This window comes from Anser anser (genome assembly GCF_964211835.1).
Source record: "Anser anser genome assembly, chromosome: 4".
In the NCBI taxonomy this organism is placed as follows: domain Eukaryota; kingdom Metazoa; phylum Chordata; class Aves; order Anseriformes; family Anatidae; genus Anser; species Anser anser.
In genome coordinates, this window is record NC_139724.1 from 5262744 (window position 1) to 5279678 (window position 16935).

Here is a 16935-nt window from a genome sequence, read left to right on the forward strand (position 1 = left end):
TAAAACATCTGAGTGGAAACAAAGGTGCTTTTTTGTTTAATGCAGCTGTTGAGTAGTCTGTACTCAGCGTGAAAATCTAATGTCAATAAGTACACATGAAATGAATTTAGGATGTAGAATCTGTGCTACAGAGGAGTGTAGTGCCTAGGAAATCTATTCCCCTGTGGACCCAGATGGGTCATCAAAGCTCCTTAATCAGTGGATACATGCATCGCGAAAGCAAGAAAACTTCTTTTCTGCTTGTATGTGGAGCACGTGAGAATTGCCTGATTTAAATGCCCTTGAAACAAGCACCCTTCCTGGAGAGTTCGTAATTTAACTCTCTGGGGAGTTGCTTTCCATCCGTTGTGCTCAGTATGTTTTATTGTCTTGACCTTACGTGTATGTCATACCGAAGTATTTTAATTGTAACATTACTTCTTGTGTTGTTGAGTTTAGTTTTGAAAGATGATGTGAATGTTACATTATAGTTCTGTGGAGCCCATGAATATGTTTATTTTCCCATTTCTGTCTCTATAATATCTCTTTGTTTACATATACGACTTAAAATCAGATAAAAGGAAATAAACCTCAAATTATGAGCTTGTAATTAAAAGGGAAAACCTTCGGTGTTTTCTAAAAGCAGCTGTATGACTGATAGTTATACCTGTCTGAAAACTGTTTTTTTGAATTCTTAAAAATTTTGTTATTAATGTGTAATGACATCTTTCACTGACTGAAGCTTTACAACTCCAACTATACAGTTAAGAGTATATCTGGAAAAGGACATACCCTGCTAGATACAAGTAAGAGTATTCTGGAAGATGTCCTCTGTGTTCTGTGCTGATGAACGTAAGACTACCCTTTTATTGAAAACTTGAAGTAACACAAATGTAAGAAATGCTAAGAAAATCTCATGCAGAAAAGATTTAAATGACTTATAATATATTGGCAATATCAGAATGACATGGCTGATACTGATGTAGAAGATGAGAACCCATCTTCTTATGTCTGTACTGGTGTGTATAGTAGTATCATGACAGCATATCAATGAATATGTGTTTTGTAGTATCATGACAGCACATAAATCTTGTGGCTTTTCTGAATTCATCAGAAATCCTTGGGTGTCTGAGAGCTAATGTAGTGCTGATTTTCTCATCTTCATGTTTTTCTCACACTTTTCCCTCACACCTTGGTAAGATGTCAAAATCTGGCATTTTCTTGGGGAATGGTTTGGTGACCGCAGCATCATTTAACTCCAACAGCAGGTCCTCTATCTCAAAGTAAAAAAACAACAACCAAATAATCAAAAAAAGAAAAGAACAAAAATGACACTTAATTTTAACATCTTGACTCGTGAGTTTGGTACACACAAACTCTTCTGTTGTATCAAGGAAATTTGTCATCTCTAAATGACATCAGGCTGAAAAATGACTGGAAATGTATATGAAACTTGAAAGGCTTTTTTGTTCTTGTCTTCAAAAGCAATGTGTTGTCAAAAATCACTCGTTGATTTCTGTGGCCATTGATAGATTATGTTAGGCAGCTTGCTCTAAGTATTCTTTTGATAAAGGGTGAGGTGGTGTTGGAAGATATTCAAAGAATTGTAGTGAGTGTACAATACATGTTGCCTTGATAAAGTGCCGAAGTGAAACAAATCCAAAAGCTGTCTTACTTTAAAGATCTGATTTTATTCGTAAATTAAATCAGATGAGTAAATTAGAACTGTTTTATTTGATACATTATTGCTGACCAGAATCATGTGAACTGCAGCATAATACTGGAACTACGTTAGCTTTGACCAAAAACTGTAAAACAAACAACTTTATTCTACGCAATGTATTAACTTTTCCAGCCAATATATTTTTTTGTTATAAAATAATGTTGGTTAAGAACATGGATTACTTGCTTTTCTATATATTGGAGGAGATGTTGGAAAACAATAAGTTTTGTTCTTTTTAAAAGAAAGGCATAAGTCTGCCATGGATTAGTGCATCTCTTCTGCATCATGGCATAACATGTTTGGACTATGTTTCAGTGATTTTTTTTTTTAATATTGGTGCTTGATTTCAGACTGTTAAATGCAATTAACTCAGAACTCTCTCCTTTGTAAATATTGTGCCCCCTTTGTAGTGGTTTCAATGCTCAGAACAAGCTGATAAGCAATCCCAGCATGGATTTTCATTTCTTTTCCTAGATGGTTATGGAGCAAGGGAACTGGCTGGTAGGTGGAGATCTACAGGTCCTTGACCGTATCTATTGGAATGATGGACTCGATCAATACCGTCTCACTCCAGCTGAGCTAAGACAGAAGTTCAAGGAAATGAATGCTGGTGAGTAATTTTTTCTTGTTTTGTTTCTTCCTACAAAGATTTATCCAAATGCCTGCTGCCTCAATACTGCAGGGGCAAGCCTTGTTTCAAGGAGAGAGAATCTCAGTGCTCTTTTAAGTGGTATTCTTTGCCTTTTACTAGAACTAATTTTTATAACCTCAGATACTATCTTGCCGAAATGCACAAGAGAAGATGGTAACCCCTGAGGTTCTGATTTTATCTTTCCATGCACACTAGACATGTTATTAATGCAAGAAAAGATAAAGTTAAAATGTGGTAGAAAGTGCTTTAAATATCATCAGATTCAACTTGATCTGTAGAGGTGTGGCTGAGTGCTGAGCTTTCATGCTCTTCTGTTTTAAGTCTATTCCATGCTGCTTCTGGGGAACAAAGCTTATGACAGCCGTGCAAGTAAACGGGTGCAAAGTGGAATGCATCACAATTAAAAACTGAGCTAGTTGCTAACTTTATATTGTGGAAGAAACAAAACAGTCTTTCACACTTAAGCAGTTGTTAGGCAAATAAATAAGAGGCTGAGTAATACCATAAAGCAAAGAAGAATTGATCATTACTCCCTTCAGTGTGGCAGCAATTGGCAGGCACCTGCAAACCACTTCTAAGTGTGAAGGAAGGGTTTAACATCAGCAAACTGATATTGGTCCCGAGTTCCTGTCTTTTTTCAGCATGGTCATTATTTCCAGGATCTGCTGCTTTAAGATACCAGTATAGCTTTAGCTATTCTCCTAGTAAATATATTTGATACCTGAAAAATATAAAAACCTGTTTTCTGGATTTCACAGGCTGTGTGAGGTTGGAAGTGACTTCTGGAGGTCATCTTATCTAATCCCGCTGCTGAAGCAGGGCCACCTAGAGCTGGTTGCTCAGGACCATGTTCAGGCAGCTTTTAGTATCTCCAAGGAAAGATATTCCACAACCTCCCTGGGCAACCTGTGCCAGATTCAATTCTGTTTGACTTTAGCTTTCCTAGCTTCATCCCTGAATGCTCAGAAAATGTCTGTGTTCTTTCCAGGTTGTGTGTCCTTGCTTCCATCCTCCCTATGCTTTTTTTTTTGGTGTTGTTTTGTTTGAGTTTGGCCAGGAGCATGTTGTTCGTCCACACAGGCATCCTGGCATTTTTGCTAGACTTCCTACTCATTTGCGCTTGAGTTCGGAGGACGTGATCCTTGAATATTAAGCAATTTCATCGGTTGCTTATGGGAAACCACTCAGTTTAGGCAATTTTGCTGTCTTGTAGGGTGCCTTTATTCATCTTAATTTGCAGAAAGGAGAAAACCTGTTGCATCTTTATTTTTTTTAAGGGTTTTGTAACACGTTAGGATGGCAGTTAATTTTGTTCTTACTGAGCCTAAACTCTTCTAATCCATTTAGGTGAAGGAGATTTAATAAAGCACATTAAATTCCCTTATATTTGTTTAGTTGCAAATATCCATTTATTCTCCTGATACATTGAGCCTTAAAGGCAGGTAACATAGTTAGGTTTTCTACTGCAATTTAGCTGGATAATAAGTGCTCATGCAACTGAAAAATCTGAAGAGGAGATCATTGCTATTGGAGAAACTAAAGCAACTCTGCTCAAGTTTCAAAAGTGGAGGAAGCTGATTAATGGATTTTTAGTACCTTTTTTTTTTTTTTAAGATTTGCTTATTGAGTATAACCATGTATAATAATGACCTGTGACTACTACTATTACACTTAATAGAATTGAGAGCAAAGATTATACCATCTGAAGATTTTTCTCTTGTTGTACAACTCCTGATAAAATAACTTGCCTTCCTTATCTTTTGTCTTTTTATTTCCTCTGTAGATGCTGTCTTTGCATTCCAGTTACGCAACCCAGTGCACAACGGGCATGCGCTTCTAATGCAGGACACTCACAAGCAGCTTTTGGAACGTGGCTACAGGCGCCCTGTTTTGCTCTTGCATCCGCTTGGAGGCTGGACAAAGGAGGACGATGTTCCTCTCATGTGGCGCATGAAGCAGCATGCTGCGGTACTGGAGGAGGGAATCTTGAATCCAGAAACAACAGTGGTGGCTATATTTCCTTCCCCCATGATGTATGCTGGACCAACTGAGGTAAGTACATCAGGAGTTTAAATCATCAGCAGCAAAACCAGAACCTTTTGCTGGTGTGCCTAACCCCTCTGATAGTGCGCTAAAATATTTTGTTTTGTGCTATGCCTGACATTCATGGGCGGTGCTTTTTTAGTGGACAGAGAAGACTAAATTTGTTGGGAAATCAAACTGTAAAAGATCCCTCTGTTATCAACCAGAATGTTCTATATTGAAGGATTTTGTTTGGAAAGGGCAGAAGACAACGTTGTTCTCGTGCTCGTTTTCCTTAGAGTTAGAAGGGCATGACAATGAATTAATCTTTCCTTCTTTTTAGGACCTGTTTCAGAAGGAGTTCCAAGATCAATTACTGCATCTTAGAGTTGTCCTGAATGTTCAGATACTTGAGTTGATTACTATTAAGTGAAAAGTGTGTATGTTGGAGGGCTATACACAAATTAGGAAAAAAATAAAAGGCTTTGTTTATTTTTTGGCAAACTTAATTTAGAGAGAATTATTTCAAGGATTTTATAGGAAATAATTCTTTGGCAACACTTTATTTAAAAGCTAGGACTTGGGTTGGAACCCCTAGAGTTTGTGGAAGTTCAAATTCTGACTAGGCTCAAGTGGTTAATTCTGTGGTAGCTTTGTGATAGATAGGAGATACCACTGGTGGAAATAAATTAGACAGAGGGCACTTACTTTCTAGTGGCTGTTTGACTGATCAAGCAGAGCTTGCAGTGCCTTTCAGTCCAAAGGAGGGAGGTATGTGAGTGAGTTACTGTAGGGAATCTTGCAGTGTTCCCCATAGACATTTTATGAGAATTCATAGAAGTCTTCTACTTCAGTCTCATACTCAGGAACGTATGAGAAGGAATGAAATCCACAGTCCTTATTCTGGATAGAATAAGAATTTTCTCCAAACCTATACAGCATTACCAGTGACCTCAGAATACAGCCTGTCAATAATGTGTGTAGCCAAGAAATAAGAGATTCTTCCTTTAATCGTTTTCTGTACGTTATGTAAAAGACATTGGTATCAGATTTATTTCTGTAGTGCAAATGATTTACAGAGCAACAAGCTGCTGTTAAGTCAGTATGGCTATCAACAGGATGGATATCACCTTTCAAATTGTGAGATTTCAAATGACATGCTTCATAAGCACCAATTTAGTGTTTTTCTGTTTTTAGCATTCCCAGTAATTACCTTGAAAGAAAAGAAACAGTTCTACAGGGAAAATCATGTATCAGACTGCAGTGAATTTAAATCCTTACTAAACCATTACAGGTAATTTAGTGTTGTTGAGACTGCTTTAGGATGGCAGGACCTAAATCCTCAGTTTATGCTGTTCCAAACACTAGTAAAGTAAGTAGTTTTTTAAGCATCCTACTATGCAAGTGAAACAGGAGCATGGTATGTCTTAGCTGTAAGTTTGGTGATTCACATAGTTGATTCTATGTTGTGGTGTGGCTCCGTAGTGAAAAGAATATCTGTTTGATTGGGGGGGAAATGGGGTAGTTACGCAGTGCACACACTTTAAAGGTTATATTTTTAACTGTTTTCTTTTAATTTTTTCCCTTGTATGTGTTCTAGGTTCAGTGGCACTGCAGATCACGGATGGTTGCAGGAGCTAACTTCTACATTGTAGGGCGAGATCCAGCAGGAATGCCACACCCTGACACTGGGAAAGATCTGTATGAACCAACTCATGGTGCTAAAGTGTTGACAATGGCCCCAGGCCTCCGAGCACTGGAAATTGTACCCTTCAGAGTTGCAGCTTATAATAAGAAAAAGAAGTGCATGGACTATTATGACTCTGAGCAGTAAGTTGTGTTTTAGTTCTAAAACATTTTGAGCAGCAGCTGCCTTTTCTTCCCTGCACCCTCCAGTAATAAAAGAGTAGTTTTTAACTAATTTTATATAGCTAAAATATACCAGTCTTCAGAGGCATTTTTAGACCACTGATGCAACTTGACTTCAGCCATGATTTGGGTGCAGTTTCACAGCACAACTTACCTGATCCAACTTTAGTTGCCACTGGAAGCTCCCATTTTCCTCCCAGGTACTGGATTTTGTGTAACTCTGGAACAAACTGGCACAAGTAGCTAGGTCCGCATAAAAATATTGTTACTCGTTTTAATGGAAGGATTAGCTTTCTGCTGGTTTATCTTCCTAAATATTGCTTGCTTGGTGTCAGGTAAGCATCAGATATGATGCAAGAGAAATAATGGGAGACTGCAGCAGGGAGAAGATAGTGGACAATATACTGGCAACTAGCTGCTTGCTTAACAATAATGCAAAATGGTGCCCTAAATCCATTGTATAACCCAGGAGTTTTTGACTGGTTTTTGTTTTTATGATTTAGTTACAGGACAGTTAATTTCATCTTCTGACTATTCCAAGATTATTTGCATGTGGCATAACAGAGTCCAAAACTTACTGCAGGGGTTGCTGTGGTGTCAGTGAGTGGAACTGGAAAGGCGATTTGTCATTTTAGTTTAAACCTCTTTATTCAGATTATTGAAACTACTTTTAAGTCAAACTGCAGTTGAAGTTAGTACTGAAATAAAGAACTGAAAATTTTCAGCTGCTTATGCTACAGTTATACTGAGTATGTCTCCAAAGATGTCACTGGCTTGTGGCAATCAACCAACATATTTTATTCAGCATCTTGTGTTTCTCACAATTAATTAAACTTTAGTAGATGTTGTGCTGGCTTAGCCTTAGTCACAAGTTATGTGAATACTTTATATTTCAGCAGTAAATTCCAAGCACCTGAATTGGTCTGCTTTTATTTTTGAAAGCTGTAAAGTGTTATCTTCTCTTGCACAACTAAATCTAATTTTATGGTAAGTTCTTGCGTTGCTTGGAAATAAGAAGCAGCAAGACAAAGGCAAATTTGCTGAAACCTGACAAGAATTAAAATAGCTTTGCTGTGTGTTACTCTACAATGTCCATATGTGTTTGGAAATTTGATGATTTACTACACTGCAGATGTTTTGAAATAGAATCTAATCAGGGAGGCTTATTTAGCAATTGTAGTTTGCTGATGTTGTTCTTCCTTCCTCTTTCCTCCCATTTAGGCATAATTCCAGTATAAGGCTTCCCTCAGTGCTCTGAAGCATCTCTTTGGATAGTATTGCAACCGGGTGTCTTTTTTTTTTTTTTTTCTTCAACCAAGCGTAGCTTTGGGTAGCAGCATCAGACCAGACCTACAAAGTGACGCAGATGGTACTTTTATTAGGAGGAATAAAATCAGAGGGAAGGATACTCCTGACATATGACATGAAAGTCTTCCTACACTTACTGCCTCCTAGACAGCTAGCTGTTGAATGCTTCACTACCTTTGTGCCATTCATTATTTGAGATGCACCTAGAAATCCTCATTGCTGTGCACAATAACTAAATTCTGATGTAAATTTTGCTAGTTTTGTCCCAGCTTGTATGTATTATACCATAATAGTCAAAAGGCTGTTGTAGTAGATACTACAGGTATTTGTCCTGTTTGTTTATTGTCCAAGTGATTAAATAGGTTGGTGTGAAAGATTACAAAATCACAGAATTGTAGGGGTTGGAATGGACCTCGAAAGATCATCGGTTCCAACCCCCCTGCCAAAGCAGGTTCCTTAGAGCAGGCTGCCCAGGTAGGCATCCAGACGGGCCTTGAATATCTCCAGAGAAGGAGACTCCACAACCTCCCTGGGCAGCCTGTTCCAGTGCTCCGTCACCCTCATCGTGAAGAAGTTCTTTCGCATGTTGGTGTGGAACTTCCTGTGCTCAATTTTGTGGCCATTACCCCTTGTCCAGTCCCCACAAACCACTGAAAAGAGGATGGCCAAATCCCTCTGTCTCCCACACTTCAGGTATTTATACACATTGATGAGATCTGCTTTCAGTCGTCTTTTCTCCAGGCTGAACAGACCCAGGTCTGTCAGCCTTTCCTCATAGGGAAGATGCTCCAGGCCCCGTAACATCTTTGTGGCCTTCGGCTGGACTCTTTCCAGGAGACCCCTGTCTTTTTTGTACTGGAGAGCCCAGAACTGGACACAGTACTCCAGGTGAGGCCTGACCAGGGCCAAGACAAATACAACAAGACCAAAGTGAAAGAGTTCTACTGGTGTGTCACTTTTTACTATGTTGAAATAGAAGGGAAGTAGCAATATAAGACACCAGAATTCCCATTGCATGGAACAGAAAACTTTTAAAGGATGTTGATTCTGTAATTATTGATACGGTACTCTTTGCAGGATAGATTTGATTTAGATCCAGGGGACTAAAAGTGTACCTCTGTCATTAGCCAGAGTAAATGATTAAAAACTAACTAAAACAAACAGAAAAACACACCAAAACCTCTGGTAAGAGGTTTGACTTTAGTTTGAGGCATTTTTTTCTGTCATTGTCTTGGAAAAAAGTTCATACTGCTGTTACCATGCAGCTTTACCTTGCTGCTGTCAGAATGCAGACCATTTGTCCTGTCGTTCTCTAAATGCTGTTTGTAAACTACGGGGTAGACTGGAGTGTGGCAATAAACCTCTAGATGGCAATGCAGATGCATGCAGACTCCTTGAAGAGAAAACCATTCTTGTTCCTGCTCACCATAGACAGAACACTGTGGTAGGCTCCAGACAGAATTAGAGCTTGGGTGGGTGCAGCTGGCTGCATTTCAAGATAGTCTGTGTAACGCCAAAAACATGGTAGACTCCTGGACCATGTGGTGTTCGGCTCTGTAAGGAGAATGGCAGGGAACAGTGGGTTGTCTGGAAACATTATAGTGTCAGTGCTGCTGGAGCACCCTTGGGTATGAAATAGTCATGTTCGTGTAAGTCTTTCCTGAGCTCACCACTTATGTGGTGAAAAACACAATGTGAAAACGTGGGGAAGAGGGTTGTATGCATAGAAGCATTGCTCTGGCTTGTTTTGGAAATGGGTAACTTGATTTCTATCGCGTCTAATTCAATTCCTTGAGGCTTGGATAGTTGACAGGCAATAGGCAGTTCAAGAATTTACATCACTAACAGAGGCATGGAAGTTTGCATGAAGCATTTATTACGTGGGTTTCCCCCAGACTGAGCTGTAGGTGAGCTGCATGTCTTAGCTGCTGCCCCCATGACCTCCCAGTTTTACAACAGCTATGTGTCATGATGCAGACTTTCGAAGACCACCACAGATTTTATATCCTAGCTTCGGATCTGGGAGACTTAATCTTTTGAGTTCACAGTTCTTGTCCTACAAGCGAGAACAGTTGGTACGCTCGGGCCTTGAAATCCCAAGTGCTGCCCTGCAGCCCTCAGCTGCCAACTGTCCCTGCCCCAGAGGAGTCATCCACCAGGAATCCGGTCATCTCTAGGGCCACATCACTAAGCAATGGCCAAGGGAGCTTTTCGGAATGATGCGTGACCTATGCATTGGTAACTGCAGGCAAAAGGCTTAAGTCTGTCATTTCTTTGTCATTGTTCTCTTCACTGTGCCATTTCCACAGTCTTGGTAAATCAAGGGAACAGATCTCAGAAGGTTGGCAGCTGGGTTCTGAGGTGGGGACTGCTGTGAGAACAGAACTCGTTCCGGTTCCTGGGTTTTCTAAGATCCAAATTTGGTAACTCCTTGTGCCTTGGTAGTCTAAATGCAACCACTCCTGAAACAGAACTGAATGTGGATCAGTAACTGAAGATGACCAAACATGTTTTGGAAATGTTTACAGAAAGAACTGTAGTTACAATGGAGACCTTCCAATAAACATCTGATCTGAGAGCCACTATCGGACCGAAGTGTAAAAATTAAAAACAAAAACCCCATAAACAAATACCTAATGCTGAAATCTGTTCAGAAAAAGTTGGTATGTTTCTTCAGCCAAAAAGGCCTCTCAGTTACCACAAACAAGTGTAATTTGGGATTGGTGGCTTAATAGTTGTTTGGGTGAGCAACGATTCCTAATTCTTTGCTGAAGATCAGTCCTAAAAATGCAGCCACAGACTGCTGCTGAGGAGAAAAATTAAGAAAGGAAATTAGTCTGACAATTCAACACAAAACCCAACAAAATACCCAACACACATACAGCCAAAAAATAATTAAAAAAAAAAAAAGAAAAAAAAAGAAAAAAAAAGAAAAACCTCCCTGCAGTGTCTGGAAAAAATGGCTTTTTTTTTTTCCATCCTTGAAGAAAACCAATGAGATCACTTCAGCTAAAAGGAACCCATAAGTAAGGTTAGCATAGCAGGCTGTTCATGCTTTCTGTAAAATGCGAATGAAGCATGGGTATCTGAAGAGTAGTGATGATTTTGACTTTAAAAGTCCTGGGAATAAACTATGAAATACGGTTGTCACAGCTGCTTGTATACTATCAAGTCATACTTACAGGTAGCAGTTTCAGCCAAGTACGTACTGTTCCGAACTTGTTTGATGTGATGTCTGATTTTAAAGTGGCAGCAAGAGGTTGAAATAGGCACACTTGATTGTACGCCTTAATTTAGTTACGTGAAATATTGTTTCCCAGTTAACATTAGTATATCATTTAGGATACATTAAAGCACCACAGCAGCTCAAAATACCTGAACCCTTCTGCCAGTCAGAAAGGCAAGGAAAGGATTTGCTTTGCTTACGATGATATTAAGCGCATAGGTTATGTTTTGCTTTCCCGCAGAGTTTTTTCATAACTGGTTCGGTTTTGAACCTAGTGGATACTAGCTGGTTCACTCAGCATGACAGGGTGTTCCCAAGACACTAATGTAGACTGACATGACAGAGGCTAACACTGTAGGGAACAGTGCTCTGTCCCTGTTGAAGTTCTAGTGTAGGTCACGACTTGATACTGCAAAGGCAAATTTCAATCCAGTAGAAATCCTCCTGAGAAGCATTATAAGGTTGGATTTCACCTCCTGACAGATTATGTTCAGGGCATAAGAAGGTGGAAAAGGGGAAGTGTTAAAAGACAACCTGAGATAAAGAGGTCTGTGAATTGTCTTAGGAAGTAATTGGATCTGAAAGTTTGCCAGCTGAGTAGAACGTGTTTTGAAGTCCCAACAGAGCGAAGTCATGTTATTGCTCTATTTCTATATGTTTGCTTCCAGAAAAACTTTTTTAATGAATAAGTGAAACTGTGAGTGCATGGGTCTTTACTGTTGTCGTCAGTCTTGATTTTAAGAGTAATTTCTTAAGACCCTCAGATTGCCACTAGAGACATTGCCCTCTGCAGGGAATGGGAATTTCAGGAAGGTCATTTGCACAGTGCCAGATACCCTAGGAAAAGGTTAGGATTCCCAAGAATCAATGTGTTTGTACTCCATCTGGCTGGAATAGCTGGTACAGAGGTAGTATAAAGAACACTTATTGGGAAGAGACTTTTTCCCAATAAATGATAAGCGAAAATCAGCTGTATAAAGTGCACTATACTTTGAGTAAACCTTTAAACCTGTAGGGAATAATTGCTGAAGAGGAGAGTTTTTTTTTCCCTTCGGTTACTGTTTTAAAGTACTCTATGGACACCTTGAAGACGCAGCAGAGTCAAGAACCTACAGGTTTCCCATAGGACTGTGGGCACCTACATGCAGTTGTTTCCTACGTGCAAACTGGTGATAGATAGCTTGCTTGTTTTGTCATAAGAACTACAAGCTTGAAATCTTAGCCTTGAGCACTGCTCTTAGTGTTTAAGCTCATAATGAAGCTTTGAGAAAGCTTTTACTTGTGTAGGCACCAAATATTACATCAATACTAGTCAAACTTGATTGATAGTAAAAAGTGAAGTCATTTTTACAGGCATTTACTTGTTTACAGTGTGGCTCAAAGAAAGCTACTTCCAGCAGCTATTGAATACAAATCTGAAAGGCACTTAAATCCCATGCTCAAAAAAAGGTTGAGTTGATTTTCACTGAGATTCATTCTAAATTTCACTTGAGAATGGAATGGCTGTTGCGTTTAATTCCGTAACAGTTTTAATGGTCAGACATTTCCCCACACACACTTCCTGTTCTGCTCAAGTCCATTTTATGCTGAGAAGCTCCCAGTTTCCTCAAACCTCACCGGACAGAATTATTGGACTCTTCATTTTGTTTTCTTTTGTTAAGAAGTAAGTTACTCATAGTCACATTTTGTTTCAAAGTGCTTGTGTTTCATATCACACTACAGCATTTCTACATAGTAGACATAGCACTTTCTGATACTCAAGAGATTTATTTTTGCCATTGGTGAAGGCAGTATTTAGGTGTTATCTTAATAACACCTAAATATGGTGGAAATTAAGCTGGAAACTTGAACAGAAAATTGAAAAGGAAGGAATTTACAAAAAAAGGCAAAAATTACTGGACCATTTCAATGGACAGTGTGTATTGCCAAAGCTCCATGTGAATCAGTTTAGGGATTACTAATTAATATAATTTTTAAAAGTAAATCCTATTTAACAGAAGTTTGGGAAGGTGTCACTTAGTACTTCTGTACTTTAGAAATGATTGAAAATGACTACTTAAGAAATATTTTTATATCCTGAATGTAGTATGTTTCTTAAAAGATCCTTATTAATGTTTTCCTGTCCTTTTTCTAAGGCTTATCTAGATTTTCGTAGTGGATTTTTCTTTTTTGGGTGGTTCTCTATCTCTGATTCTTACAGCTGCTTCTTGCACAGCCACAACTAGGGATAAGAGGAAGATGAAGGAAATGGGGTCCTTATTGAAGCAAACTTCTGTGGTGCATGTAAATTTATTGCCTTGGTACCGTTATTTCACTTGTAGGCCATGGAGGAATTTGAGTCTTTCTGAAATCTTAACAGGCAAGGAGGGAATAAAACAGACAATGTATTCTTGGTGTTTGGAGTTTGGTGTTGTAGAAAGCATGGAGAAACTTTATAGCACTTGCTTTACTCTTATGTTCCCAGTCATCTGAAGACTTAATTATTTTTTTCTAGAATATTAACCAGGCTTCTCATTTCACCACACAGGTTTTGTAGAAATAGTTCCTAAAGAACTCAAGATAACTTCGAGCAGTGTTAGTGAGTATTGGGCATCTCTGTACCAAGGAACAAAATTTACAGGTTCTTAATGGTGGTGACATTATTCTTTCTCTGATGGGCTTGCATCAGCTTAAAGTTTTCATTTTTGTGTAATTTATATTTTGCAAAATTGAAGCACAGTAGGGTTTTTTGCCTTGTTGTTGCACTTCAAGAACCTAATTCAGAGATTGCTCTCTGAATTAAGAGCAATAAGAAAAGAGCACGTATGGCATTGCTGCTGTGTAGATGCATACAATCCAAATCAAAAAGTTATGGGGTTAGTGGTTTTGTGAAAGGGAACTGTGGAATGCTTTCTGCATCTTGCTAACTTCCATACCCTACTGAGCATAGCTCAGCACTTAGAGCCAAGTTCTGCCCTCTGATGCACACACTTGGCTCTTGTTTCTGTCTAAGGCATGTGCATCTGAGATCAATACTTGGCTTTTATTTCAAACAGACAAGTAAAGAATGAGTAATGAATACATGTTGCAAATTGAACAAATGGCGTAAGTAAAATTGCCATATTTAATTTAAGAATAAATCATTTTTCTTTGGAACACTTGGTAGAATTGTGGCATTCTTGTCTTGGTTTTACTGTTTCACTGTTGTGAGGAGTAGGAGTTGAACTTGACTGGAACTTTTGCTGCTTATCACCACTTACCTGAGAAGTTGATTTTAATTTAGATTGTCATGTTAATGATGATCAGTAATCCTGATCTGGGTTCATTTGTAAATCTGTCCAGATTAATTTTTATTTTTTTTAAGGAAAAACATCTTTATGGAAAGGTATTTTTATTATGCTTCCAGTTGAGGTTATGCTTTTTTCTTTATTTTGAACTGTACGTGCCACGAGTACTCAAATGCACATATATATATATGTATATGTAAGTGCATGCAGAGTGGCTTGCAGTGGCCCAACTGCAAAAGCTATGGAGCCTGCCTCCAAGGCTTTTACTTTTTGTTCTGCAAATTGTCCTTCATTATGAGATTTTCTGCCATGTTGTTCTTCCATTCTCTAGTGCACTGAAATGATCTTCTTTAACCAGTACTGCAACGGCTACCTTCTACCAGCATGTGGTGCTGGACTGCTGCTGGGGCAGAGAGGATGAGGGTACAGAATAGGATGGCGGCTGTTGTTGACAGAGAACTGAGACAGGAGGTGGAGGAGAGAGTTGTCTCTCAGCAGAGTTCCTCATAGAGAGAGAAAGCCAGGCTAGATGAAGGCACAGACTCGATTCAACTCCCAGAAGATGAGTTGGACTAAGCTGCTAAACCTCAGGAGTTACCTAAACTCGATGTTGTAGAGGGTGCGTAAAGATGTACTGGCATTGATGGACAAATGTCTGGAAATAACGATTACTATCAGATTATACTTCCGAGAAGAACTTTCATTAAATTATCAAAAAAGCAGAAGAATTGTGAGCAACTTTGCATTCTTTTTAAATATATATTTTTTTCTCCCCCTACCTGTTCCTCTCCCTCTCTACCCTTACTCCCACCCCTATCCTCTCAGCCACGAAGACTTTGATTTTATATCAGGGACCCGCATGCGCAAGCTGGCTCGAGAAGGACAAAACCCACCGGAAGGTTTCATGGCTCCTAAGGCTTGGACTGTGCTGACTGAATACTACAAATCCTTGGAGAAGGCTTAGGCCTCTTATGAACCGCAGATCAACGTTTGACGCCTGATTTATTTACAAGAAGGGGACCACACAGTCACCGTTCATGTTACTTTGTTGTGGTGTCGGTCAGGAAGTTCTTCTCTGAAAACAGACTCTTTCTCCCTAACTTAGCATCATTCTTTGCCTGTCCTTATGGGTTCTATTATGTCCTGGCACCTAACTAGCTGCTGGTTTTAATGTCTTCTTTTATTACAGTTAATATTCTTGCAGTAGGATTTTTAATTCTTGTCCTTTTTTTTATATATTTTACTGCCTCTGTCCTATGAATTCTGCAGCTGTTAAATAGATGCAGCTTTTTTCATGTTATTTAAACTGCTGGATATTTTCTGTTTTTAGTAGTTTGTAGGAGAAAATGTAATAATTAGACCCTTAACTATGGATAGGTGCTCAAGAAATGGAAAAAGTAACAGTTTTAAAATTACTGTAAAAGTGTACTCTATTATTCTCCAGAAGCTTTTAACATTAATTTTTCAGTATTTGTAATTAAAAAGCAGAGTTCTTTATGCAGCATAATTAAACTTTTTTGCTTTCTTTGTTTAGTTTTGGAGTTCATTGAGTTATCCAATAGTTTCCTTCTGCTGTGGAGCTGTAAAGATGACCAAGTAATGAGTAAAAAGAAAAACGCTTTACTCTTTTAATTGATAACTAATCCATATTTTTATGTGCTTGTTGCCTTAGGTGTCAATAGGGAATGTTTTATCCCATTTGATTTCACTTGCCAGTGTTTGGTTCCAGATACAGTCATTCATCTTACTTCAACTTAAAGAAAAAAAAAATTTATGGCACACTGACCTCAAATTCATGTTTAAGAATTATCGCAAGAAAAACTGAAGTCTTTAGATCTTTGCAGTTCCTGTGGTAGAAATGCTTAGTCCTGAAGGTTAAGTATCTGTTTTTCAATGTCTCCAATGGCAACATAAGGGTAACGTCGTTGTCTTCCTTGACAGACAAGGCATATTTGCTTCTACTAGGATTCCTCAAAAATCCTGAAGGTGCTTAATTCAGTATGTGAAACATTAACTGCTGAAGAAAAACATGAAAAATAAAAAGTAAAATACTTCTCTAAGTACACAGTAATACCGATCTGTTGGGATCTTTTCAAGTATTTGCAGGTAATCAGTGGAACAGTCATAACTGTTCTTAGCCTTTTCACTAGGAACTTCCCATATCCTTCTCATAGAAACTTATTTTTCTGTTGTTAAGAGGTATACAAAGGACAAAACAGGTCAAAATATTTTTCAGAGTGAGGAAACTGGCCTGCTACAGAGCCTGGATGAGGCATGTTCATCTAGATTTTTTTTTGAATGGTGGGAGGCTGTGATGAAGGGACCTGTATGATGAATGGGATGAACACTGCTTTGCAGTCTTTGTTTACTTGTTCACAGTAATATTTAAGACAAATGCTTTGAGAATGACTTCCTTCTCTTTTCCTCCTCTATTTGAAGAGACACAGAGAGTAACTTTTACTGGGATTTATATGTCTGTAAGAGGCAAGAAAGTAAGACGGAGTTGTGAAAAGACAAGAGGCATGTTCACCAGTGAACCATGACAATTGAAACTGTTCTGGTAGTGTAAAGCTTACTCCTCTAGAATCGCTGAACAGATTTTCTTCAAATTTGGCTTTCTTTTTAGATTGCATCAATATATAGGACATGCAGAATCCAGAAGCAGAAGTCACTTCCTGTCTATGCAGGTGTACGTGCAAAATTTCAAGCTTAACTATGAAGCTGGACAAGAATTATCAGCTGGTCAGAAGTGATTTGCTGTTGAAAGTTGGAGTTGAGACTCTTTGCTGTCAGGTTTGATTCTTAAAGTAATTAGGATGAAAGATACAAAAAATATTTTGGCAGAACGGCAAACATGGGTGGAAGTGTGCAGAAGTAGATGTTTTATAAG

The 16935-nt window shown here is 38.6% G+C and overlaps 1 protein-coding gene across 3 annotated transcripts in view; it reads left to right on the forward strand.

Moving 5' to 3' along the window:
- PAPSS1 (3'-phosphoadenosine 5'-phosphosulfate synthase 1) overlaps nucleotides 1-15570 on the forward strand; it is a 44356-nt gene extending 28786 nt beyond the window's left edge. For 2 of the 3 annotated variants that reach the window (XM_083835542.1, XM_083835541.1), the window contains 4 exons: nucleotides 2177-2312; nucleotides 4138-4406; nucleotides 5977-6206; nucleotides 14871-15570. In XM_083835542.1, the coding sequence (XP_083691668.1) occupies nucleotides 2177-2312; nucleotides 4138-4406; nucleotides 5977-6206; nucleotides 14871-15009 (774 nt within the window). In that variant the 3' untranslated portion in view covers nucleotides 15010-15570. The other variant, XM_083835540.1, reaches the window with a different exon arrangement.
- The last annotated feature ends 1365 nt before the right edge of the window (nucleotides 15571-16935 follow it).